The sequence below is a fragment of the Xenopus tropicalis genome, chromosome 5 (genome assembly GCF_000004195.4).
Source record: "Xenopus tropicalis strain Nigerian chromosome 5, UCB_Xtro_10.0, whole genome shotgun sequence".
NCBI classification, from domain to species: Eukaryota; Metazoa; Chordata; class Amphibia; order Anura; family Pipidae; genus Xenopus; species Xenopus tropicalis.
In genome coordinates, this window is record NC_030681.2 from 138,402,431 (window position 1) to 138,429,394 (window position 26,964).

At 43.2% G+C, this 26,964-nt stretch overlaps 1 protein-coding gene across 4 annotated transcripts in view; it reads left to right on the plus strand.

The window, feature by feature from the left end:
• Positions 1–26,535, plus strand: part of hpcal1 (hippocalcin-like 1) — a 62,886-nt gene extending 36,351 nt beyond the window's left edge. For 3 of the 4 annotated variants that reach the window (XM_031901746.1, XM_031901744.1, XM_031901745.1), the window contains 4 exons: positions 19,503–19,905; positions 22,309–22,414; positions 25,412–25,506; positions 25,617–26,535. In XM_031901746.1, coding sequence (XP_031757606.1) covers positions 19,528–19,905; positions 22,309–22,414; positions 25,412–25,506; positions 25,617–25,814 — 777 coding nt within the window. In that variant the 5' untranslated portion in view covers positions 19,503–19,527 and the 3' untranslated portion in view covers positions 25,815–26,535. 4 annotated transcript variants of the gene reach the window in all.
• The last annotated feature ends 429 nt before the right edge of the window (positions 26,536–26,964 follow it).

Here is a 26,964-nt window from a genome sequence, read left to right on the forward strand (position 1 = left end):
GAGCGAGAGCTTCTCAGTCGGCTGAAAGAGCTGCTTGTGCCGTTGGCCTTACACAAAATGATTTTCTATCTCAGTTCCTCTGCTTTTAAATAACCACAAAAGCCTTTCAGTCGCAGGGGGAGGCTTTGCTCTTCTTCTTGCAGGACGTGTAATAAACTGCCTCCACCACAAACACGGCTCCGCTTGTACAATGAGCTATAGGGGGATTTTGAGAAAATCCTTCTACTAAAGAAGCTGAAGCGCACGCGGTGACACGGAGTGATAGAAATGTGCTTATCTGTAATGGAGTGAGACAGGAAGTGTATTTTTAGCATTTCTTTGCTGTCATTGTCCTTCCTGTATAGCTTGGCACAGTTCGAGGCATTCCTTTGACATGAATATCGCTATCACGCATGCTTGTGGGGCTCACCAACACTTTTTACATCCGAGTGGGGCTCATGAGTACAAAAGGTCGGGGATCCCTGCTCTGTATGTTCTACAGCCTCCAGGAGCAGCTGCTGGGCTCCAGGTTGGACACATTTGTATTAGGGTGAAGACACACAGATCTACTTAGTAGCAGCTACTTGTTACCGCTACTAAACACCAGAAAATACCCTGCCATAGACAATACTGAGAATTGCCCCTGCTAAAACACACATAGAGACAATTATCAGTAAATAATCAGCATTGTCTATTTTAGTAGCCGCAACCAGTAGCTGCTACTAGTAGCTCTGTGTGTCTTCACCCTATGAGTAGTTCCATCGCTAGCTGTGGCTATGGTTTCAGCGCCATCTATAGCATTTACACTGGGAGATGTAGTTTCTCTGGAGGTATAAGCAAGTAGTTGTATATCATTCACAATTTACCAAATACACACATGGCAAAGTCAGCCCTATCAATGCAGCAAAAATATTATGGGGTTATGTAATAAAAGCCACTAAATTTGTCCAGGAGCAGTAACCCATAGCAACCAATAACATGTTTGCTTAGTGCCTTTCATTACATAACTTACATTAGTATTTTAGGCCTATGCCACACGGTGTGGATTCCCCTACACTTGAATCAGCCCTTCTCTGTGTCTGCACCCAGTGTCCCTGTATCAGCCCAGGTGCAGGCACACAAATGCATAATCACTCATATTACTTTGATAGGATCAGCATTTACATGTGTTTCTAGATACTTCCCATTGTTACTAGAGAACTCTATGGCCTATGCCACATGTGGAGAATCCTTGGCATGCATTTTTCCACCTCTATACTCGGCGCTCTTCCGTGTCTGCATCCAACACAATTGTCCCAGAAGAAGAGCACTGATTCAAGCGTAGGGGAGGATTTACTCAGGCTGACACGTGTGGCATAGGCCTCAGAGTTCCCGTGTAACAGGAAAGTAGGAACATGTTTAAATGATCCTGATACATTTACCTTCAAAGTAGCTTTGCATATGACTTTGATCAGTGCTGCCCAACTGTGCCAAGGTTCCCCAGATAGTCCACTTCCTGGAAGTCCCCCACCCGTACCCCTGATTTCTATACCACTGCCAGCTTTTTAATCCAAATCTACAGCAAGGACCCCTAGGCCGTATATAAGAGCATTAGCCTAATGTACATGTGTGGGAACAGCAGCCCTCAGTAACACAGGGGAAGCCTATACTGTTGCCCAGTATGTGACACTGGTTTCCATGTTTGATTCCTTTAGGGAACCGCCCCAGTGTGTCCTTTAATAAACAAACAGGAAGGAAGTTTGTAATGTATATTATAAAACACATTTGTAACTCCTTTATCTTTCCTTCTGACCCATTCCTTGCATTTAACATAGAAACTAGCCACTATTACATTATTTGATTTCTTTCAAACCCAATTTAGTCGAATCCAAGGGGATTTTAACTTTACGCTTTGGAAAAAAATGAAAGGCATTTCCTCGGCTGCCCCATTGTTTAAAGTTAGATGTGTAATTTCTTAAAATAGTCCCTCATTTCCTGGCCGTGTGTCTCTGCACAGAAGGCTGCCCACCCCGGCGTCATTTAGCAGGGATGTTACAGTCGGAATCTCCGCACACGAGACATAGGGAACTTAATTAAATCTACAGGGAACCGTAATAAGGAATGACTTCTTTTGCTCAGCCAATTTCCTCTGCGCGGCACCTCTGTATAATTCATCTGTGCGGCAGACAAGGAGAATTACCTTTCCTATAATTATATGCTCATCCGGTAAATTATCCTGGGCTTGGGATTGCATCTTGCCTTGCTGATCAGTCAGGACCCCCAGATGGATTCCCTGTTATCGTGCTGCCCCATTCCCTGGTAAGGAGGCACAGAGACATTACTTACCATAGGGTTGTTCAATATCCGACTGTAGGCCTTTCATACCTGTATTTCGTACATGCCTGTTCTGCCTATCACAGCTTTTTCCATGGTCTCAGCAGCTTTTTAATTGGTCTTCATTTTTTATTTGTTATAGTTTTTGAATTGTCTTCCTTGTCTGTCTTCTAGTTTTCTGTCTAAAAATTATTCCTTTGTGGGTTTTTATTGTTAATTTGTAGTACTTAGCCTGGTTGCTAGGTTAAATTGGACCCTAGCACTCAGATAGCTAGCGAAATTCCAAACTGGAGATGTGCTGAATAAAAAGCTAAAATAATTAAAAAAAAAAAAAGCAAATAATAGAAAATAAAGACTAGTTTCAGACACACTCTACATCAGGAGTGGCCAATACGTTGACCTCCCTTGGTGGACCGCGATGAAGGCAGGGATGCGGAAGTCCTGTGTGAATGCGTACGTACGCTGCGTCGCATACATACAGGTATGGGATCCATTATCCGGAAACCCGTTATCGACAGATCCGAATTACAGAAAGCCTGTCTCCCGTAGACTCCATTTTAATCAAAAAAATCCGATTTTTAAAATTGATTTCCTTTTTCTCTGTAATAATTAAACAGAAACTTGTATTTGATCCCAACTTAAATGTAATTAATCCTTATTAGATGCAAAATAATCCTATTGGGTTTAATTAATGTTTTATTGATTTTTGATTATTGACCCCTTATCCGGAATACCCTTGGTCCCGAGCATTCTGGATAACAGGTCCTTTATCTGTACCACATTTATCTGCTGATTTGTGATTAGTACTGAATATAAGGCAGAAAAACCAAGGGGGTTGCCTTTGCTATGGAGAGTTCCGTTCTAGTAATGCAGCAAGATGAAGCCATAGACCACAAGGGGGTGCCCTTCCGTATGGTAAGAGGCTTCTGGGAGGTGATAAGGAAATTTTGGGTGACCTAAGGTACAATGGCAGTTGAGACCAGACTGAAACTGCAGGCAGCAGCAAGTTCATAGAAACTGGAGGGAAAAAGAGAAATTACACATTCATCTTGTCCAATAGACAAATCCCAATACAAGTGCTCCACTGCCTCCATGTAAATTATATCTGATTCTGATCTAAGTCTCAGTACAGACCAGAGCCTCTTCTTTCACTCATATTTCCAACTAAGTGGCCCAGCCGTGTGGCGCTCACCCTGCCGTGCATCAGCAGACGGCGTCTGAGGGAAAGTGGAAAAAAGGGTCAGGAGGATCACCCCAGCCAGCTAAAAACCTCACCGGCAATTTAATATGGGGACTTAGAAGGGAGCGTTAAATGATACCAGCGTGTCTGTCGGAGAGGAAAAGAAATTGCATATTAAATGTGGCCAGTAGCACTAAAATATAAATAGCCAATGGCCTGCTGGTATTTGGAGGGGAAGGGCATTTGTTTGTAGTGCTGTGGGTTTCCCTAAGACTCGGGGATTTCAGGTAACTCACTGCTCTGGGACATTGCCCAACCTCCCTGTTATGATGCCATGGGCAATGCTTTCTATGCCCGTTTCATGATCTCATTGTACCATTTGTACCTTCTCATGGAATATACGGTTGGCTACACCCATTGCACAAAATCTCTTGCTAGCCAGTCAGACACAGGTCAGTAGAGTGTGGTTAATATATAGTGTGCGCAAGCATCTTGTGTCTAACCAATGGTAAATGGATGAAAGGGTGACCCCTGCGTGGGTAGTGGGTTGACCCACAGAAGAGATCTTTTTGTGTGCATCTCAATTACTTTATTACAGTCCTGGGGGTGGCTTGCATTGTGATCACTGGTGCCCCTTGGTAGCGTAATAGGAGGAGCTTGAAAGATACAGCATGGCATGCTTATTGAAGATTTCCCTGCAGTCCTACACCTTCATTAGTGCAGGGTTTCATAGCCTCACTGTTATTCAAGTTCTCTGAGCTCCTAATGCACAAATTGGGCAACTTTTGGCTCTCCTTTTGCTTGTCTGGTCCAGCTCTAGTGAGCACAAAGAGGAGCTCCGGATGGAGCCACACTTACCTTACTGTTTGTGGTGGGATCATTTCTGTAAGGTAGTTATAAGATAGCTTGGGTAGAGCGCAGGGAACCTTGAGTTGTGTCCAATGTGCACTCAAGGGGCAACAGATTCACTGAAAACACAACATTATCTGACTTATGTAATCCTATCTGTCCAATGGGGTAGCACAGGAAACAGAATAAAACAGGGTACTCTGCACCCACTTTTTTGCTCCATGTTTAGCTCATTGCACAGTCCCAAGTTACATAATGAGGCCCAGTAATTTTGGTAGTCTCCCCCCCTTTTCCTATCTCCTATTCCATTTGACAAGTTCACATTCCTCCAAATTTCCCTTTTACATTTTGTGCCGTGGGGTTAAAGAAAGCATTCCAATTGGTGCCGGCATGAGAATGCTAAGCCTTAAAGAGGCTTTGTACTGACAGTTAAAGGACATCTGCTCTGAAAAGGATCCAAAGCTAACATGACCTAGTGGGCAGATTACGCTCGCTTGTTCTGGACATTATACAGTTGGTTTGGGCTCTCGTGAGCACTGCTAATGGCGAAAGCAGCGCTAGGACCTGGGATAGATTTGGTTATGAAAGGGTTTGTATGAACTGAGTTATACCCTCCTCTTAGTCCTGTTAATATCCCCTTATTATGGGCAAATAAATAGCTTTTAATTGACACCCACAGGCTGGTTTCCTGCAAGGCCAAATTTTACTGATCTTTGTTTACAGGGAAAGTAAACCCAAATGTAACATTTAGCATTGTAAATTACATTTTGGGCAATTTTCACCATCCATACAATGTGACTAATACCCAAATCTATTGGAGCATTGCACCCCAACTGCACTGCACAAGGTAGGGGGACTGATAGGGCAGTGGCACGTGCAATATGCTTGTAGTGCTAACCAAAATTGCCATTATCCGCCTAGTTTTAATCCAGAATGAAAGAGATTGTGAATTGCCCTGCAGTTTTTATTTGATGGTAACCCCTCCCCATGCAGGGCGACATCAGGCCACCCAGGAACTTTTCATTCATGCCCATAAGGTGCATAGTCCTATAGCCAGGTAGAGTGGCTGCCTCACCCCTTTATTATCGACGGAATATTGAATCCTGCGTTGCAATTAATTTAGATGCATGCTGCAGACTGAACTGATTTATGTGCAGCCATGCAACATGCATCTAAACCGCGTCAGACTGGGGTGTCCGGAGCTGTGACCCCAAAGGCCCTTCTTGCCACCTCAAGGGCCCCGCTTCCCATGCCCCATAGTGTACCTCCTTACTCCTCCTTAACTTGGTGGCTGCAATCGGACAAGAGGGCCCTTCTTTGGGTTTTCCCCCCGTGTCCCGCCGGCCCAGTCTGACCCTGCATCTAAATTAACTGCTAACTAGCCATGCAGGATATGGATTAAATATGTGGCAGTATTAAAGGGGAGAGGTGGTAACAATATAGCCAGCCCTGTGCTTATTGGCTATTAACGAGCTTTGCTTCCAGTTAGTTCGGACACTGCTAATTAATTCATACATAGCACTTTAGCTTTCTAAAATCACATGACTAAATATTGTTGACTCTCAACTGTTCCTCCCTGTAGATTGTGATGCAGTCACACAAACACACACACACACATACACACGCACACACACATACACACATACACACATATACACGTGTTTCTTAAAAAGCCAAACTGCTTACACTTTACAAAAGCTCATTAAACCACAAGTGTTTTGTTCCCTTGCATTGCATGTGCTTAGCTGGCTTCTCCAGACGCCGGATTGGGTGCTGTTACCTAACCGGGTAGGTTACATAATCTGTGTTAACTCCATAAATACATAGATGACTATCAGAGGGGAGGAGGGACATGAGGGTGGAGGTTACCATTGTGGGTGTGTCAGGCCCAAATGCTTGTAATCGATTTATAATGGAAAGCTGATAAGAATTCTGTTCCCTTTAAAATGGCAAATCAATAAAACCGTATTCCACTTGGTTAGATAAAAACTAAACTGGACTGCAAGAGTAAAGAACACTTGTGGTTTATTGGGAACTGTAACTTTGACCCATTGATAAATAGACTTCTAAAAATCAGGTCTAGACTGGAATTGAAAAATGTTATTACACAGAGGCCCAAACAGCCCCCAGCAGCCCAATAAATAGTGACTGTCTGTGGCATCTTACAGCAGCCCCTCTGGCATTTGCCAGAACCCACAGATTGTCATTTTTATTGAAAAACAAGCAACATAAGAAGCATAGACATATAATGTATTTACATAAGAGCAATATACTGTCTAATAAATGAAATAAGATATTCATAAGCATTAACCAACATCACCCAAAGTCAGAAGATAAATATCACAGTAGGATACTCTGCACATATATACACATATTAACAACTCAGTATTAACCCTATCTTACACAAGCCCACCCCAGTTCTAAGGACAGAAAGACAAAGAAGCAGGTTACTCACCTTAAACACAATCATAAAAATCTGCAGGAAATTTGAAAAAGCCGAGGCCTGGTTAGCTCTCTATCTCCTGCTATGTAGTTTATTTAAAAATGTATGAATGAAATTCTGACTGTAGAGGTGCGGGCCTGGGCTGCCTCCCTGTAATGCTTCTGGCACACTGGGCGTTACTCATGTATCATTAGTATAATGTACAGCAAAAAAGGGAAAGTTGTGCTCACCAATACATTTTAAACCATTTGGTGGGGGTGCAATGAGGTTGTGACCATAAAAAAAAAGAAACAAAAGGTCTTCTGCATTACCCATTATCAATATATATGGGACATTATTGTAGCTGGGCAGGGGGTGGGCAGTGATGTAGTGATGTCACGGGGGCATTTAAGAGGAGGGGCCATGGTGTTACAGGGGTGGAGAAAAGGTGGGTCATGACACCACTGGGCGGGGCTATGAGGCAACAATCGGCAATTGCCTGGTCGCCACGTCAATCTTGGCGAGTCCAGCCCAGTTTCCCTAATTAGCTGGCCAACTACGTCAAAGTCACCCCCGGTCTGGCCAGTCCTACACTCACTTACATCTGATTCATTAAGAATTCTACTGCTTCATTATACAGGATATACAGTATATATAGTATAGTGTGTTGCATGGGGGGGGATCTGGTGGGTGGGTGGGTGCTCTGCTGCCGCTTTACATTTCAGTGTCTCCCATTGACTTCCTTTGGGTGATGTTTTTTTCTATTAGAGTTAAATGCATTTCCACCTCTAGGGCTCCTTCTTTCTTATGTTGCTTTTATTTGGGCTGATTCATTTGGAATTGCTCAGTGCTTTGTTTGCTGTGCTGGAAATGTTGCCCTGACGTGAGTTATCTATGAATGCCCCCGCGCCTTTATCGTCTGCCTATTTAGCTGCCCCCTGCCTGCTTGTTCTGCTCCTCCGATTGAGCATTCACCGTGCCAAGTTCAGGGAATAAGTGGCAGTGCCGTTTGGCAGCCTTTTCAGTCCTTGTATTAATTTTTATTTACACAGCAATGCTGGGAGAAACAAAAAGTGCTCCCAAGTGGAAAGATTTTAGATTTATTGTGCTCATTTTCCGTTGTTTGCGTATGCGGGGCTATTCATTTTTATTAGGAAGAATTCTCCAGAACAAGGCTCCTGAGTATGAATAAGGACAGGAATAATGAGCTGTGCCCAAGAGTTCTTTCACTTCCAGCCAAGATCACAGTGTGCCCCTTACCCACAAATTCCAGTCGGCACAAACAATGGGCAGTACAAGGGCACAGAACCATGCCCATTGTCAGTGAGCCATTATACTTAACTTGATTTTATGGCAGGTGGATGGTGGGGGTTTGGTGGGGGGACACAGCAGGTTGATGCTCCAGTTGATATAGTTACTAGGTTACCAGCATTAGAAAGAAGCTGCCATAACTATATGCATTTTGTATTATATACAATTTTGTATGTATCTGATTGCTCTGTCACCCCAAACCATTTGGGGAGGGATGAGCACACAAGCCAACTTGTCCTTTGTAACTTTGCTTATTGTATATGTTCATTCCCAAAAGGATGTTTGCATGGAGTCATCATGTTGCCCATTAGGTGGAGGCAAGGCGCAGGGAGTTGCAGCACCAAAATAAGGAGTAAAGCAGTAGGAGATCCAGGACAATTGATGTGTGACACCTTTGGTAGTAACCAATAAATATAGGTAACTCCCAAAAAATCCAGGAAGGTTACCAGGCCAAGTCATAGAGGTCTTCTAAAAGGGATACAAAATGTTTGTACAGGTGCAGAGGGCTTTCTGAGCACCTTTACGCTTTGCATTCATTTTTTATCTTCAGCTTGTGCATTATTAGCAGTTTTAGACTGCTGCCATTGTGATTTTGAACAGCAGTTCTGAGCTGACTTGAGTTCCATTGAATCAGGCTTATGTATATGAAGAGGAAGGTGCAAGCACGGAAAGGACAGAACATAAGGCTGTTGTGGCCTGTCTATTCTCTTGTGCAGACACTACTTTCTGTAGTGTGATGCTGTCATGGATGCTGGAAAGGATGCAGGAGCTGAATAAAACAAACCCCTAAGGCGGCAGATTTAGTGCCTGCTCTTCCCAGTGCTGCCATTTGTCAGTCTCACTGCACCGCTGACTTCTGAGTCGGCAGGAAAGCGCATTCAGGGGCCCAAAACAAATGGGCGTCCCCGTACTGTTTAGGGTGGGTCAGTCTCCATGTTGCTCTGTAATAATTGTCCCGTGTCCATATGGCAGTGCTGTGAGGCCTTATACTGAAATGGCACGGAGTACAGAGCCCACACAGAGAGCAGAGGCTTGCAGCCCATTACTGTGACTCTCAGTTTGAGTGCCTGGAGAGCGCTTTTCTTTAAACAGGGTCTCTTTAATGGATTTTGGGAGTATTTAAGAGGCATTAGGAATAGGCCGGGAGGATTAGCATGTAATTAATGCTGAGAGCCGGTGCTTCATTCTGTGCAAAGCTGAGCTGCAGGCAGTTCATTTGTAAGTATTATATATACTGCAAGCACAGTGTGTTCATTTTAATTATGGGTTTCCACACCCCCAAAAACATACATGCAGGTTAACTGGCCTTTGATAAGATTGACCCTACAGTGTGTGGATGTAATAGGGACCATAGATTGTAAGCTCTGCTGGTGCAGGGACAGGTGGGAATAGTGTATAATCACTGTAAAGGGCTTTGTAAAATTGTATTACTTGTCTTGGTTGAGACAGTAATGAAAATGAAAGTGCTGCAGAATATACTGGCACTGCCAAAATAAAGGCTAATAATGATCGTATGTGCCCCAGGCACCGCAGTCCTGCTAACCCCAAATAGGTGCTTTATTGCTGCTTGTTTGTAGTTGGGCAGCTCTGCCTTCCATGTACACACTATACCCTATTATGGCCAAGACTAAAGGGTTTTACCCTATTGCCAAAACATAATAAACAGAATATCACACCAGAAGGTTGAGGTCTCCGCAACAGCATCTTGGGGTGTTTAGGGGTAAGAGATTGAGGCTTAATGCATTTGTCCCTGTTTGTCACCCAGACTGGCAGTCAGTCAGAGGGGCTGCTGTAAGAGACCATAGAGAGTGGCTATTTAATAATCTGGTTGGGCACAGCTTGGGCCTCTCGGTACTTGAGATGCCAGGGCCTATTTTCTGTCCCAGTCTGGACCTGTGCCGCCTGTGCAGGTTTCTGTGCCTACTGCATTGCAGCGAGCTGCCACAGAAGGGCCAGTAGATCCTTATGGAGGGAATAACAGGAAGGAATGATAAATAATTCAGAAAGTGCGGCATCTGAAAGAAGAGATTGCATTGTCGGATTTATTTCTGCTTTAATGCAGCCACAGCGGGAAGGCCGGACCCTCACCAACCCTGGTCTGTAGGTTCTGCCGTCGGGCTTCCCAGGCGCCCGTGTTTGCTCCTAATTGGAATTAGCATTGTAGAGATTTACTGCACTAACGAAGTAACCATTTTCCCTTTGGGCTTTAATTCTCTGGTACAGAGCTGTGCCGCCGGGTAGCCACGCTGCTGCCAGGAAAGCAATGGGATGATTGCTGGGTGGTTAAAGAATAAAACAGCTTTTGGTTGGTAAATGCCTTGCTGTGACCCCGGCGGGTTCTAATATAGAATATTCCGTTGTTTATATCAGACTGATTTCTACCTCTGGGAATGTGCAGCTGAAGGAATAATACTCAGTGAATAAACAACCAAAATAGGCAGAAGAGTATTTATACTCCACTGGTGTTTTTATCTGGATAAAGCGAGATATTATCGAAGGAATAATGTAAAGTGTGAGGATATTATACAGGTCTTAGAATGCAAAAGGATTTCTAATATCCTCATATTTTATAACAGGAAGTACATTATTTTCTTCACACTACACACGCCTCAATAAGGCACATCACTAACACAATTACAGGTTATTTATGGCTATGTATAATATTTATGTATTATACACACACACATATAGCATATTGCTTTATATTTTGACTTCAAAAACTACTGAGTGATACCATAGAGTTTCTTACTGTAATTAGATTTAGCCAAACCCTGGATCCTTCTTGAAAGATTGGCCCGAATACCAAATCCAAATCTTGATTTGCATAAACTAAATTAGGATAAGGAAGGGTTAAAGAGAACCACGCGTGTTTGTGACAAAAAGTCACATGACTTTAAGGATTCGGCTTTAGCCAGGAGTGTCGATTTGGCTTAATCCAAATACTGCTGAAGAAGCAGAATCTTGGCCGAATCCCGAACTGAATCCCAGATTTGGTGCATCCCTACTTCCTAACGAACCCTCCTCTGAGAAATGCATCACTCTCTCGTTATGCAATGTAGAATTTTGGCTTTGGAAAGATTGCCTGTCTGACTGTCTGTCACTAACGTAAGTACCGAGGATGGAGGGTTGAAGGGTGCTGGCCAAGGCTGCGGAGGGTCCAAGGGTTCTGGCAAGACTAAAGGGTTGAAGGGTGCTGGGCAAGGCTTGGAGGGTTTGGATTGGATACTAGAAGGTGTTTGAGCTTAAAGGAGAAGGAAAGACTTAATCACTAGGGGGTGCCAATTTGTTTATGAAAAATGCACCAGCCCAGGGTACTATTGTAGGGAGCACCGTTCTGCCATTTTGCTTAGGGCCTCTGTGATCCTGCTGCTCTGGGATATGGCCATGCACAATCGAGAAAAGATTTTGACGCTTGGTTTTCTAGGTCCAAATATTGCTGTATTGCGCATGTTTGCCACCAAGGACTGCAGCAAGGATCAAGCAGAAGCAAGATTGCAGTGCAGTAAGGTCGCCAAAGAGCAAAGAATTTGACCTGATTTGGCCACCGTTGGTCCAATTCGTACTGATCGATAGTTTGGCCCCTGGCCCATTTGGGAGAAGACCTGTGTGCTGATATGGTTCTCAAGCAGGATTTCCAAACATGCCCAATAGATATCTGGCTAATTAATGGTCGAAGGGATGTGAAGGCCTTTCCACCGGTGCCTGCTATTGTTACTGATGGAAAGGCATTTCAGAGAGGCTAATTGCCCGTGGTAGCAGGGGTCTATGGGAGCGACTAACAGGCTCCGTGGGACATGAGCCTAAGACTGAGCTGGAAGCTCCGGCCCTGACTTTCTTTACCTTAATTTGTTCTATATGAATCTGCTCGCAGCCCACCTAAAAGCTTATTTCTTTGCAATAAGAGATCCACTTACAAACAACAGCTGACCTATAAATGTGCAGCAGCCTGGGACCATATTGGCAGAGCACTGGTTCTATGTTTAGTAACAATTTGCAGGGCATTAATTTACTAAGCCGTTTAAAGATTTGCATAAATGTATTTTTCCCTCAAAATGGGCTTTTTGCGCAGTCTTGGAAAGCAACAAACTGCTCTGCTGTAAGCAATGGTCAGTCCTAAGCGGTGGGGACTTAGTCAACCTTAGGTGTATTATGGTTGGTTCCGGCCACTGACCCATTTAGGCAAACCAACAGATTTCAGTTTTTTTTGGCTGTTGGGAATAAATAGACACAGAAAGAGGGGCACTGGGCATGTAAGACTCTTACAGACTCTACAGAAGAAGTAAGTAAGGCCACAGGGATGTGTTATGGCTGCATGGAAACACAGGTAGAGGAAAAGCCAAGTGGACCCATCCAAACCCTGTGGGTTTTTACACCTGATCTGAACTGTTTTAAGACTAGTGATGACACAATGGGTCACTGCCAAAACCTGTTGACTCTGCTATTGGCTGCGGTATTTGTTTCATGCTCCCTAAAACCCATCAGTATAAATTCTGTGCCAGTTTCATGCCAATGCCCCACACACACAGCAGTACAAAGGCAGTGATTACTTTATTTCTCCAGGTTATTGTATAAAGTATCTAGCACAGATATGTCTTTAAGCAACTGGACTCCTACTGGGGACCTAACTCTACTGGATACTCTATAACTTAATGTTTAAAGGGGTGGTTCACCTTTAAGGTAACTGTCGGTATGTTATAGAACGGCCAATTCTAAGCAACTTTTCATTTGGTCTGTGTGTGGGGTCCACGCCGGTGGCAGCCCTGGTGAACCCTGCACCCCCAGTCTGACCCTGATTACCCCAACGTTTCCGTTTAAACGCCTTTGTCAAGGGAACTCTGTGCGTTTGTGTGTGACCGTAGTGCCAACATTCATTTTCTATGCCTAGAGTGCACTCCATTACTTTAATTCTTCTCATTTAAACCACTCCCTGGTTGCTAAGGTAATTTGAACCCTAGCATCCAGATCATTGCTAAAATTCCAAACTCTAGAGTTGCTGAACAAAATGTGAAATAATAAAAAAAAAAAACACATAATACACCACAACACGGCACACATAATACATCATACTAAAAGTTAACACCCTTAAATGCCCCCTAGTAAACACAAGAGTATAAATACTGTAATATCAGCACAACCCACTCCTCCTGGGCCGCCTTACAGACCAAGGGCTCAGAACTCATTTTCAGTCATTTCCCTGACACTGAGCAGTGGGGCCTGATAGCTGTATATATTGTAACCATCACTTACCTTTATTTGCTCAGCAGGTTCATTTGTTTTCAGTTAATCGGCAGGGGTTGTGGTCTAGTGAATATTAAAGGAACAGTAACACCAAAATATGTATAATGTACTGTTGCCCTGCTCTGGTAAAAGTTCTGTGTTTGCTTTAGAAATGCTACTATAGTTTATATAAACAAGCTGCTGTGCAGCCATGGGGGCAGCCATTTGGGAAAAAAAGATAAAAAGGCACAGGTTACATAGCAGATAGATAAAATACAATTGTAGTCTGCAAAGCTTATCTGTTATCTGCTATGTAACCTGTGCCTTTTTTCCCCAAATGGCTGCCCCTGTAGATAAACAGCAGGGTATTTATATAAACTATAGTAGTCTTCCTGAAGCAAAACATACCCCTGCAGAGCAAGAGTAAATTATAATTCAATTACTTTGATACATTTATTTTTTGCATTACTGTTTCTTTAAGTATAGTCTAGTAGTCCCGTATTACAAAATAGGTTCTCTGATGTCTTATTGAGCCAAATGTGAACCGTTTTGAGAGTAGTAATGGCACAATGGGTAACTGCCAACATTTGTTGATACCACAATTGCATTACACAATTGCATTACAAAGCAGCCTTGTTTAACCCTGTATAAACCTGTCCTGTGATCCTATGTAAGTATATCTTGTGACATCTCTGTGCATCCCATGGATGAGAGTGTGCATGTATGTGTATATATAGATACGCACAGCTGGTTGCTTGTAATGAATTAATGGCCGTGGAGGGTGTCATTTCCTCCATGTGGGTTTCCTATTCTATTGATGTGCAGCTGGTTCTCTCTCTTCTGCCTCCGCTGAACAGGATGTCATTTTGGCAGGGTTTTTGCCATTAGAAAATAGAAAAGGGAAAATAATTTATTTTTCTTTATTTCGCTCCTGTTTCTCAGCAAACTGCAGGGACAAAAACGTTGAACCGAGCGAGGGAATTGATTCAGCTCTGCTGCGCAAGTCTGGCAGCACATCCTTTGTCGGAACTGTAAACAGCGGATCCATTCAGAGCTGTCAGTGGATAATTGTAGAGTATTTTCACGACATAATCAAGCAACAATCTGCTGCGCCGGAGCATCAAAATATTGTGTATAAATAATGCAGGGGATGTGGGAAGGGAGGAGCGGCTGGGCCAAGCGGCTTTGCTCTTTTATTTGTTTAAGTAAATATTTATTGCTCCTTTTGTGTGTGCCCAGTAGGAGTATTTTTGTTTTTGGTCTGTGTAACTTATGGGGGCTTTATATTTAAGTAGGGATGCACCAAATCCAGGATTCGCTTCGGTATTTGGCAGGATTCGAATCCAAATCCTAAAAATCATGTGGCTTTTTGTCATGTTAACACAGAAGTGGAAACCATTTCCAAATCCTTAGCTTATTCTAATTAGGTATTCAGCCAAATCCTTTACGGTGGATTAGGGGGTTCGGCTGAAACTGAAAAATTGGATTCAGTGCATCCCTATATTTAAGAGAATACATCAGTTTAAAATCACTGCTCAATAGTAGTAACTGTTTTGGCATTAAGATTAGCTTTTAATTTAATGGCGTTTTTGTTTCCTTTCTATCTTGGCCTTTATTTTGTACCTACAATTTTATTTTAGTTTTAAAGGAGTAATATACCCCTTGCTCAACATGAGGGCAATGAAGGGTTTGTGCTGAACATACCTTTTGCTTATGGTTTTTATTGAAAAAAAAAAAAAAAATCTTTGATTTCTATTTCTTGAGCTAAACAGGGGATTTAAACTACTCCATGTTTGGTTCTTGCGAGTAGAAACCAGTATACAATCTCCTCCCTTCACCCTTTTTATGTGACTGTTTTGTAAGGTAGGAGTGTATCATTTTGGGGCGATTCTGCACACTGGTGAGCAGGGCCTGATTTCTCTTCTGGGCGCCCCAAGGCCGGCCCTGTTGGTCGCCCCTCCACCCGTGTGCATGCACGAACACGCGACAACCCCCCTCCCGCAGCCGCGAATGCACGACCCCCCCAGTACGCATGCGCGAACGCGTGACAACCCCCTCCCCGCAGCCGCGAGTGCACATGTGCTCCTTTAAACTCCCATACGGAGCAGTGAGGAGAGGTCCCGACTGCTCCGTATGGGAGTCAAAATTAGGGGCATGCCGCCCCTAAACTTCTGCCGCCCTAGGCCCGGGCCTTTGTGGCCTCTCCACAAATCCGGGCCTGCTGGTGAGCTAATGATCTGAAAGGGCCACACATGGAGTAGCTTCAGTTTCCCTGTTTGAAGTGGAATTTAACCCAGACGAGTACAAACTAGGCCTGCTCCAAATCCAGAATTCAGTCTGGAAGTTGGCTGAATTCCAGTACTTATTTGAAGGGATCAGCTGCATCCTTAGTGTTTAGCCAAATCAGAACCCTTAAATATGGGGTTGCAGGACAGAACAGAGTCTAGGGCATTTAGGAGGTTGGGATGTGGAAGGAACCACAGTTTTTCTCGATTCTGAGCTCTATCACCACAACAAGAGGTTGATTGGTATCTGGCCTCCTTAAGTTATAGAACCCAGAGGTTGCCCTCTGTACGGCCACCTTTGGGAAATACAAAGACTAATAAACAGTGCATAATCAAAGTGGACTAAGAGGATTAGGTTCCAAGATATTCCCATGCTTGTCTTTGAATTCAGCAGTTTTCCCTGTTAGGTTTCAAGCAGATCTGGGGGTACAGATCCTGCTGCTCAGACACATCAACAGTTGGGATTTCCAGGAGAGGGGGTTCCATTGTTCCATTTATTGTTCCATAGTCTTCTCAAATCCAAGACCCTGGCAAATCCACCTCTTTCTCTGTTTTTCTTACCAAGCGCCAGACCTTTACATATGCATAATTATCTAGTACTGTGGAACATAATGAGAAATGTTCCGTGTTATATTGCTATGGAGGAGAAGCCTTATAGGTGATAGAATGAAATCAACATCTTGTCCAGGATTTATTTTTTGAGCTCAATTTATACGCTCGGTGTTAAAATGCTTTAGAGTTGACATAAGGCCTTATCTGACATGTGACCTTCACAGCGTATTTACAGAAAAGCGTGATAGCACCTGCCGTTATTTGTGCATGACGGGCGCAGAGTAGGTGCCTGGGCATTCGCAGCGGTATTTATGGAAGTTTTTCCATGCGTCCATAAAAAGAAAAGTATAACAAGCAGAAGTGGTATGTTTGCAAGGGAGCGAATTGGTTCCAGTAATTATCTTAAAAAAAAAAAAACTATTGGCAAATTCATATTAACATGTTTGGTGCCATGATGCCCATTCTGGGCCTTCACAAGTAACTGGAGATACTGAGGTCCAAGGTCACTGAAAGAAGAGGCAGAAGATATTGCTATACAGGTGGCAGTTAGTGCTGGAGGCAGAGGGCATGGCTAATCAGTAGGTCAGGAGGGGTAGGGACAGGTAGGGCAAATGGGGTAGTTTGGGGGGCAGTGGTGCAGTTTGCATGGTGGGAGGGAGGCCAGAACAGAAGCCTTCACTTAGTGTAGCAATCCCTGGCTACGAAACAGACATTTCCTTTCATTATTCTAACTACAGCAGTCTCATCAAAGCTAGTTGCTGATTGGTTGCTAGCTTCCCTGTGTGCAAATGGTGCTTCGGCAGCCCCAATGCCTCCTTCCATCACTCCCCCGTGCTCATCTGAAACAAGGTGAGGTGGGGCAGCACCAATAGTTTAGGGAACAACTGCATTCTTTATGCTCCAGGCCTTTCACAGTGCTTCATGGCAGAAATGGGCCACCTAATACCACACTGAAGTAAAACACCGATGTGCTACAGATGCCCTCTTGCCTCTATTATCTCTCCTTCTAATAATAACACTGACATTGTGCCACTTTACCTTATGGCCAAAACAATATCATGGCAACGCTACTGTGTGCCTATGGCATTGTAATTGAACCCTCTCTATATGCCTCGTCTGATTATGAAGGGATCCTTCCGATAGAAGTTGCTTGATCATGAGCAGCACTAATGTTTATTGGGAAACATCATTTCCGTTACTGCCAAGATTCAGCATCTGTTTTGTGACATCTCTGCCTTTAGAGCCGTCTGATTCTCTCCTTCCACGTGCACAATGCCATGTGTCTGGGTGATCCCAGTGTTCCCCAAGGTGTGAAACTGCATTTGGTACCCGAGTGGCTTCATGCTGCGCCCTTGTAAGCATGCTCCTGATCCCTGCCTCACCTCCCCGGCACCCTGGCTCAGCTTAGTCTCACCTAGTAAGCAGCTTATCTTATCTGAGTGCCATCATTGCTTGTATTATTTCATAGAACACCAGGCAGCAGGGTCATGAGAGGGAAGCGCAGGCGAAAGAGAGTCTTGTTTGCCAGCTGGACATAGAAAAAAAGGGCGGATCGTGTTTCTCTACATCTTCTCTCTCTGTATCTTGGCAAATACAGTAAAATAAAGAGAGCAAAAAAATTCCATGGGGGAGAAATGCCAATAATATTTAATTTTAACAGAGAAAATAATTGGTACCCCATGTCCCAGCTGGCAGCATTTATGCTGTACGTAGAGATTCTCATCATTGTGTGTGTGTGTGTATGTGTGTGTGTGTGTGTGTGTGTGTGTATATATATATATATAGTCCCAAGAGAGCTTTCAAATAATTTGTAGCAAACAAGGATTATTTAATTAAAATAGGGTTGGACTACCCTGCTCAGAAGAGCTTACAATCTAATGGATAAGGCAGTTCTTCCCTGTGGGTAAGAAAAACACCACCCCACTTCAGGTACCCTTTGACTCATTCTGTTGTTTCTCCCACATATAATACAGGATGATGATATCTGTGGGTGCAGAGCAGGGTGCAACTTGAATGATTTGCCCCATGTGTAGATGCTCCACACTAGGCTTTGTGCAGCTAACCCTACGTTTTGCTCAAGGACCCCTCCAGAGGTGGGCTAACTGGTTTTGGTGGCATTGGCATGGGGCAGGGCTTCCTCTGTAGTACTCCTGCATATGGGCATGATGGCGGCAGCACTGTTGCTCCTGCCTATTAGTGGAGGTCTGCCGATAACCAATGTTTCTACTGAGTTCAACCATCCATTTTTATTTTTTTGCCCCAAGTCTACACACTTATGGCCTTTATTTGGAAATCCTGCCAAGAGGAATCATCCTCAGAACTGATCAAACCTTCAGACCCACAGTATTTTTAGACTTTCATTATGAGATTTTTCATTTTACCCAAATCTAAGAAAATAAAACTGAGGAAGACTTTTGTCTCTTTCCTATCAAAACACATCCCTAGCGCTGTAGCATCTAAAGCCAACTTAGAATCTCCGACAACATTTTCTTCACCTTCTTCACTAGAGACAAGACCTCACCATAAATGTCCATCGCAGAATGGATCAAGCAGATCATGTCAGAGAGGCGTAACATAACACAGTATCAAATGCGCACACTCCCCACCCCTTTACCTTTGGTGCAGGGGCTCCTTTCATGTAACCGGGTGCAAGTTCACCACATGTTCCAATCACATTCCATGGAAGGAGGGTGCCAAGCTGTCTGCCTGTGGTTATTCAGAGATAACACTTCTACTAGACAGTCTCTTTCACAGTGTTGCCTATTTGTGGTGATTTTTGGAATGCCATTACAATGGCTTACATGTCTGCTGAGAGGCCAATCTGTTAAGACTCAAAAGGCCACTCAACAAAGCACGTATTAAATCCCTTGCTGGATCATATCTTCAAGATGTTCTGGTCAAGTTTTTAAAACCATTGTAAATCACTAGATTGGATGGAGGTGTTTCTTTCAAACTATTTTATTGCTACTCATGTCTTTGCCTCAATTCTCCATTGTCCTTTAGTCTGGCTGGCCAGCCTTCTTATCATCTTCCATAAACCTCCTATTGCATTACCATCTTTTAAAAGGGAGCACATGGAGCATGGTATCACACTACTGGGGGTATTGCCAGGCCAACAGGACAATCATTGGCAGAATGGATGTGTGTTGTACATAATAATACCATAAACCTGAGGCAGAATAGCTATAGTGCCCTTTATACTCCATGCCCCAGTGCCAAGGTAAGTGCAAAAGGCTCCAGATACATAAGGTTGGTGGTACGGAGGTTACTGTAGAACCATAAATTGCACATTACGGATATATAAACTAGCGCTGGGCATATCGTTAGCTTAATATTGAATGACAGTGGCAATTTTTTAAAAATACTATAAGTACTATATTTATCTCTTTCACAGACTTGGGCACTAAATAAGCTGCAGAATGGGGAAACAGAACAGCAAGCTACGGCCTGAGGTGCTGCAGGATCTCCGGGAAAACACAGAGTTCACAGACCACGAACTGCAGGAATGGTACAAAGGGTTCCTGAAGGATTGTCCCACCGGGCACTTAACCGTCGAAGAATTTAAAAAGATCTATGCCAACTTCTTCCCGTACGGAGATGCCTCGAAGTTTGCAGAGCACGTGTTCCGTACGTTCGACACTAACGGGGATGGGACAATAGACTTCCGGGAATTCATCATCGCCCTTAGTGTCACCTCCAGGGGGAAGCTGGAGCAGAAGCTGAAATGGGCGTTTAGCATGTACGACCTCGACGGCAACGGCTACATCAGCCGCGGGGAGATGCTGGAAATTGTGCAGGTAAAGAGCAACAATTGAATGGAATTACTTGTCTGTTGGAGGGCTGCAATTATGTGCTAGAAAGATTTTATTATACAACGTAAGATGAGCCCCAATATGTAGGAAAGGGCACTCATTTGCCCAGCAGGGTTAATAAAAACATAAATTCATAAGGGCTTGTTGTGAGTATGCACTTGCTTTCCTAGTGGCTGCTCTGCAGAGTCACTGTAGGCGGAGAGGGTGCTGGTTTTATCCCACTGTCTCACGTTTACCCCTCTATAGAATACATGGAGGGCAATAATGAATAAAATATGGTGCCGGTTTCACTATGGGCAAAAAAATGATCATTATCTTTAAAAATGGCCCCTGTATTGGAGCTTCCCTTAGATCTTCTATAGTGCCTGCCAGTGTTTAAATGAGGGCTGGGCGTGTTCTAATGGTCCCTGCCAGAAGCACAGTAGGAGGGGGATAACCAATCACAGTCCAGCAGACACTCAGAGACAGGCTTCAGTTCCCTATCAGGTCAGCCTAGCTGCTGATTGGTTCCTATCCTATCCTACAGTACAGTGCCACCAGCTCCTCTGCACTGGAAAAGGAAGCAGCAGGACGTGGAACAGATGGGAGGGACTAGTAGGGATTTGGGGGATTCCCTTAATAAATCATCCTAAAACACAAGGTTTTTTAAGCTCATTTCTTTTGTATTTAGAGGAGTATAATTCTTGTTTTTTTACACAACATGCCTCCTTTAATGGTGTATATTATTTGGAGCAGTAGTAGACACATTTCAGACTAGGCCCACAAAAAGGATGTTGTTGTTGTATTCTCACTTCCTGTTTGTCAGCAGCAAAATAGCAGCCACTGAACAGTATTTGATATATTGGACACATGCACTTCCTGCTAGGGTTCTAGCTGGCTGGTCTGTTTGTACATGTTATGGAAAATGTTATAGTTCTGTCCCACCTCTTGCTGGTTCTCCTTTTTGGTCCTGTAAGGTTTGTATAACACTTATGCTGTATTATTGTGTATATGCCTGCAGCCTGTATGTGATATAATTGTGCCATGTTATTCTAATGGGTGGCTCAGTTTGTGCATATTATGGCTTGGGGAACGGCTGCTTATTTAATAGAATGCTGTCTGTTCCTTTCTGTCAGGCTATGGCGTATCAGTGTGCACAGCAGTGTAACAAGTCAGGGGGCAAGCTCACGACTAAAAGTAGGCCACGCCCATTATTTAAGCTGGGGGTCTTGTATGACTTTTAGAGAACACTGGGGACCACTGCATATCCCATCAGTAAAACACCCTTGTGGCCCGCACAGTACCTGGTTTATGCTGCCATCTAGTGGTACAATCTGATCATCTCCTTAATGTCTAAACCAAAAGTGGCGCAGGGCAGTGGGAGGTGGGTCTCATTCTGCCCCTCTGTATTACAAGGAATAACAAATGAGTAAATAACAAGCGGACTATGTACAGTTTAGCACCCAGTATCAGACTTATGTACAGTTTAGCACCCAGTATCAGACTTATGTACAGTTTAGCACCCAGTATCAGACTTATGTACAGTTTAGCACCCAGTATCAGGCTATGTACAGTTTAGCACCCAGTATCAGACTATGTACAGTTTAGCACCCAGTATCAGGCTATGTACAGTTTAGCACCCAGTATCAGGCTATGTACAGTTTAGCACCCAGTATCAGACTATGTACAGTTTAGCACCCAGTATCAGGCTATGTACAGTTTAGCACCCAGTATCAGACTATGTACAGTTTAGCACCCAGTATCAGACTTATGTACAGTTTAGCACCCAGTATCAGACTTATGTACAGTTTAGCACCCAGTATCAGACTATGTACAGTTTAGCACCCAGTATCAGGCTATGTACAGTTTAGCACCCAGTATCCGCCTTAGGCAGTATAATAGCCTGTAAGCATTCCCTGTATATCTGATGTTTGTATATAAAGGGATCAGTGAAGTCTCACTTGCCACTTGTACTTGTTCTTTGAGCCCGGCACTACCTGCTTAGCCATCTCCCATCAGACCACTGGTAGCCCTTTGATAGGTACCCTCCCCCCCACAGGCCCAATAGTGACTGTCTATAGCAGCAGCCCCTTTGGCATTTCCCACAATGCACAGGTTTCCAGTCCGGGCTGGGCAGTCACTGATCTTGGAATCACTCTGCAGGGCCACGTTTCTATATCATGATTGTACTTATTAAAGGGCCCCTGCACTCTCACCCTGCTCAGCTGGGCAATGTTACCAGGACAGGGGGATACCTATTCATTATACAAGTTCTTGTTTTAAGGATTCCCATTGACATCCCTGTAGGTAGCTTAGTGCTTTCACAAACAAACCCCCCTAGCGATACCCGGGGCTATTTATGCACACTATAGGCCTCAATGTAATATACTCTGTGTGTATCCCCTGCAGGCAATATACAAGATGGTCTCATCAGTGATGAAAATGCCAGAAGATGAATCCACTCCAGAGAAAAGAACAGACAAAATATTTAAGCAAATGGACACAAATAATGATGGTAAGTGGGGGGAGGGGCCTAATCTGATATCACTACTCTGTCTGGCTATTTGGGCCTATGTTTTATTTCATTGACTAGTTAAGTACATGCATTAAAGGGGTTGTTCACCTTTTAATTAAAGGAGAACTATACCCCCAAACAATGTAGGTCTCTATAAAAAATATATTGTATAAACAGCTCATATGTAAAACCCTCATCTAAATAAACCATTTTCATAAAAATGTACTTTTTAGTAGTATGTGCCATTGGGTAATCCTAAATAGGAAACTGCCATTTTAAGTACTAAGGGCCGCCCCCTGGGATCATAGGATTCACAGTGCAAACAAACAAGCCAAGGCACACATACATGCTAGGCCCCATCAGCCAATGAATGGACAGAGTTCTGCCTTTTACTCCCACACTACTTCCTGTTACAGTTAGAGCTGCATTATTTCCTGTCAGCTGATCTCTAAGGGGCACACAGCCCATCACTAAATGGCGGCTCAAGGGAAAGGATGTAAAAGGGCAATATTTACTGAAATATGTATTCCAGTTTGGTGAGATTCTTTAATAGGCCCCTTAATATGATATCAACTACCTGTTGGTTAAGAATTGATTCTGGGGGTATAGTCTCCCTTTAACTTTTATTATGTTTTAGAGGGTGCTAATCTGAAACTATTTGCTGTTGGTCTTCATTTTTTATTATTTGTGGTTTTTCAATTATTTAGCTTTATATTCCGCACCTCTCCAGTTTGGAATATTCCCAGCTGTTTGGGCAGCACCGGGCAGTGGTTTGAGAAACTGGATTAAGGTTCAGGAGTGCGTCTGAATAGGAAGTTAAGTCAAAAGTAACAATAAAAAAGAAATTGGAGCCTCAAAGAGCGATAGTTTTTTTTTTTGCCCATGGGGTCAGTGACCCCCTTTTTTAAAGGAGATAGAAGAGGAAAGCAATTCAAAAATGATAAAATAAAAAAGACCAACTGAAAAGTTGGTCTGGCCATTCTATAACCAATTTCATCTAAACGGAAACACCCCTATGTTTTTGTTGGACATTCCCGACCCTCTCCCCATGCAGTGTGTACTTTCTGTTCCTCAGTGCGCCAGGGAGGCGGGGCTTCCACTCATGCGCAGTGATCCATACTGGGCTCTGACTGACAGCTTCCACTTCATGTGGGATCCCAAAAACCCAAAGTCTACCTCCCCCCCCCCCCCCTTATTCCTTAGGGATAAATGCAAGGGGTGTGGGGGTAAGTAGATACAGGGAGCCCTCCCTGCTGCCCCTGTCTCGCAGGTGCCTGTACAACAAACAGTGGGGCTCAGCAAGTAAGGGAGGGGGGGCTAAAGAGCAATGCGCTGGTTACTCGCTAGGCAAAGTAGCCGGTAATTATAAACCTCTACAGGAGAGCAGTTTTCTTGTAATTATATTTTTTGCCATTTATCCTCTTTTGGATCTCCATAAGCAGGTTTCCATGGAAACGGGCTATTATCGGGAGATAATGACATGCCATTTAGGAGAGGACCTCATGTTCAGCCACACTTTTGACTTCTTTTTCCTTCTCTAATTTATTATGTTAAAAAACAAAAACCCGCATGTTCTGTGGCAGCCGTAAGGCTCTGCTCAGCAGTGATTTACTGTGAGTGTTTGTGCGGCTCATTGCAGCAGGGGGAGGGGCTTGGCAGCTTTTACTTACACTCTATTATATATATATTGTATATCCACATCTCTGCAGTTATTAAAGTCATGTAGAAATGAAGGTACAGTATATGCTGTGGGAACCTTACCCCAGCGAGAGAGTAGTAGCACATGCTGCTCCGTCACTTGTCTTGTTCCCAGCACCTTTGCAATTGGTCTTCATTGTTTTTACATGAGGCTCACTGACCCTGCCAGACAAAAAAACTATTGCTCTTTGAGGCTACAATTTTATTTTTATTGTTCATTTGTAATCCTTATTTTTCTGTTCATACCAATCCAATCTCCTATTAACACCACTGGCTGGTTGCTAAGGTAAACCCTAGCAACCATGTATCGGCGGAAATTCCAAACTGGAGAACTGCTGAACAAAAAGCTAAATAACGGAAAAAATATAAAATGGAGACTAATTGCAAATTGTCTCTTAATATTAATGTCTATATCACAATAATATTTCATTTCAATGTGAACAACCCCTTTAAGATGGCCATATACTAATCTTTCACATATATGTACACCCATAGGCTGGGCTAAACTGGGCCAATCAAATGATTTCACCCCTGGCCAAACTGTCAGATACGGGTATGGGACCATAATGCTTGGATCTACTAAAATATTAAGATCACTTAAATATTAAATGACCCCATAGGGATGCTTTTGCCTCCAGGAAGGATTAATTATATCTTAGTTGGGATCAAGTACAGGTACTGTTTTATTATTACAGAGAAAAGGGAATCATTTAACCATGAAATAAACCCAATAGGGCTGTTCTGCCCCCAATAAGGGGTAATTATATCTTAGTTGGGATCAAGTACAGGTACTGTTTTATTATTACAGAGAAAAGGGAATCATTTAACCATGAAATAAACCCAATAGGGCTGTTCTGCCCCCAATAAGGGGTAATTATATCTTAGTTGGGATCAAGTACAGGTACTGTTTTATTATTACAGAGAAAAGGGAATCATTTAACCATTAAATAAACCCAATAGGGCTGTTCTGCCCCAATAAGGGGTAATTATATCTTAGTTGGGATCAAGTACAGGTACTGTTTTATTATTACAGAGAAAAGGGAATCATTTAACCATTAAATAAACCCAATAGGGCTGTTCTGCCCCAATAAGGGGTAATTATATCTTAGTTGGGATCAAGTACAGGTACTGTTTTATTATTACAGAGGAAAACAGAATAATTTTTAAAAATTTGAATTATTTGATTAAAATGGAGTCTATAGGAGATGGGCTTCCCGTAATTCAGAGCTTTCTGGATAACTGGTTTCCAGATAACACAGCCCATACTTGTTCTAATCCCTAAACATTCTGCTCTGACAGCTCTTTCATACTACGTAACTGGACTAAAGTGCATTAAGGAGGATTATGGGAAGAAGAACAATGGCAGAGACAAGGGATGGCAGAATCTGCAGAGAGTGAGAAACATTGGGGGGAAGGAGGCCTAAACTTGTTTGTGTGACAAACTGAACATCATTACAACAACATTCAGCTTCTGTTTTTTTTTTGTTTTTTTTTCTTACTTTAGGTAAACTTTCCCTTGAAGAATTTATTAAAGGTGCCAAGAGCGACCCTTCGATTGTACGATTGCTACAGTGTGATCCAAGCAGTACCAGCCAGTTCTAACCCACCCCCAGCCATACGGACTATTGCTACAGGCCAAGTGGCTTGTCATTCAAGCTTTGCTTGCAAGTGGATGCCTTCTCCATCGTCCCTCTACTTGTAGTGGAGACCAACCCCCCCGTCGCCAGATTGTTTTCTCTGTATTAGAAAGGAAACAGCCTTTCCCCTCTCTCTATTACTCCGGTAGCCGGCGTTCCTTCTCTCGCATCCCGTCCCACTCAGACCTATGTTTACATGCAGATACAAAGGACTTGTACCCCTGCCCTGGATTCTCTACACGTGGAATATGGCGGAGGTGCCACCACACTACGTTGAACTCTGAATATAATAAGCAGATCGTGATTTTCGCTTTGTAACAAAAATTAACCAATCTAAGTGATATGGACTCAATTTTGAAAGCACAAGAGTATAACGTTTTGGATTTTTTGCTTCTTTTTTGAAGCAAATTGCTTCAAAGTTCTTTAATAATAAATGTCTTATATATATAGAAATAGATATATCTATACATATTTGTTTATTGTATATTTCTCCTGTGAATATGTGCTCGTTTTGTTCATGCTTAAACTCTTCAATGCCACAGGGCTTATGGGGTAATGTAATCAAAGTCAGAAAGTTTGCCCTTGGTCTAGTAACCCGTAGCAACCAGTCAGCTGCTTGCCTTCAAACAGTTAACTTGTGAATGCTACGTGCTGATTAGTTGCTTCGGGTTTCTAGATATGGAGTAAACTTTGTCACTTTTATTGCCTCCAAGGATTTCTTTAGGTGTTTTTAAGTGATTAAAGGGGAACTTCACCTAAAAATAAAGGTTTATTATTTTAAATGATTTGGCAGCTAATGTAGAGTATTGCTGTGAGGTATAACACATGTGTGGGAAGCCGGATTATAATACAGCTCCATGTCCTATACAGGAGTCAGTGGAGCCTCTGTGCAGGCTGTGGGCCCCAAATTCCCATAAGGCTACAGTTCGGCAGCCCTGGTGTAGGATCAGGAGAGTAGAACAGGGAGATAAAAGGAAGAGAATGTGTAGAGTAGTAGATTGTTCGGAGGAAAACCACATCCTTCTGAGTCGGTTAATTGTGTGCTTGTTTGTTGTATTTACTAGAAGTTGTGTTACAGCCTCTGTTTCCCTCCTGGGAGGAAGGAGTTTAAAGGAAAAGTAACACTAAAATTGCCCTATCCTGCACACCATGTATTATTTTGAATGCTTTATTAGAAAATACCTGCTAAAACTTGGCTTCCGGTCATTTGAAATA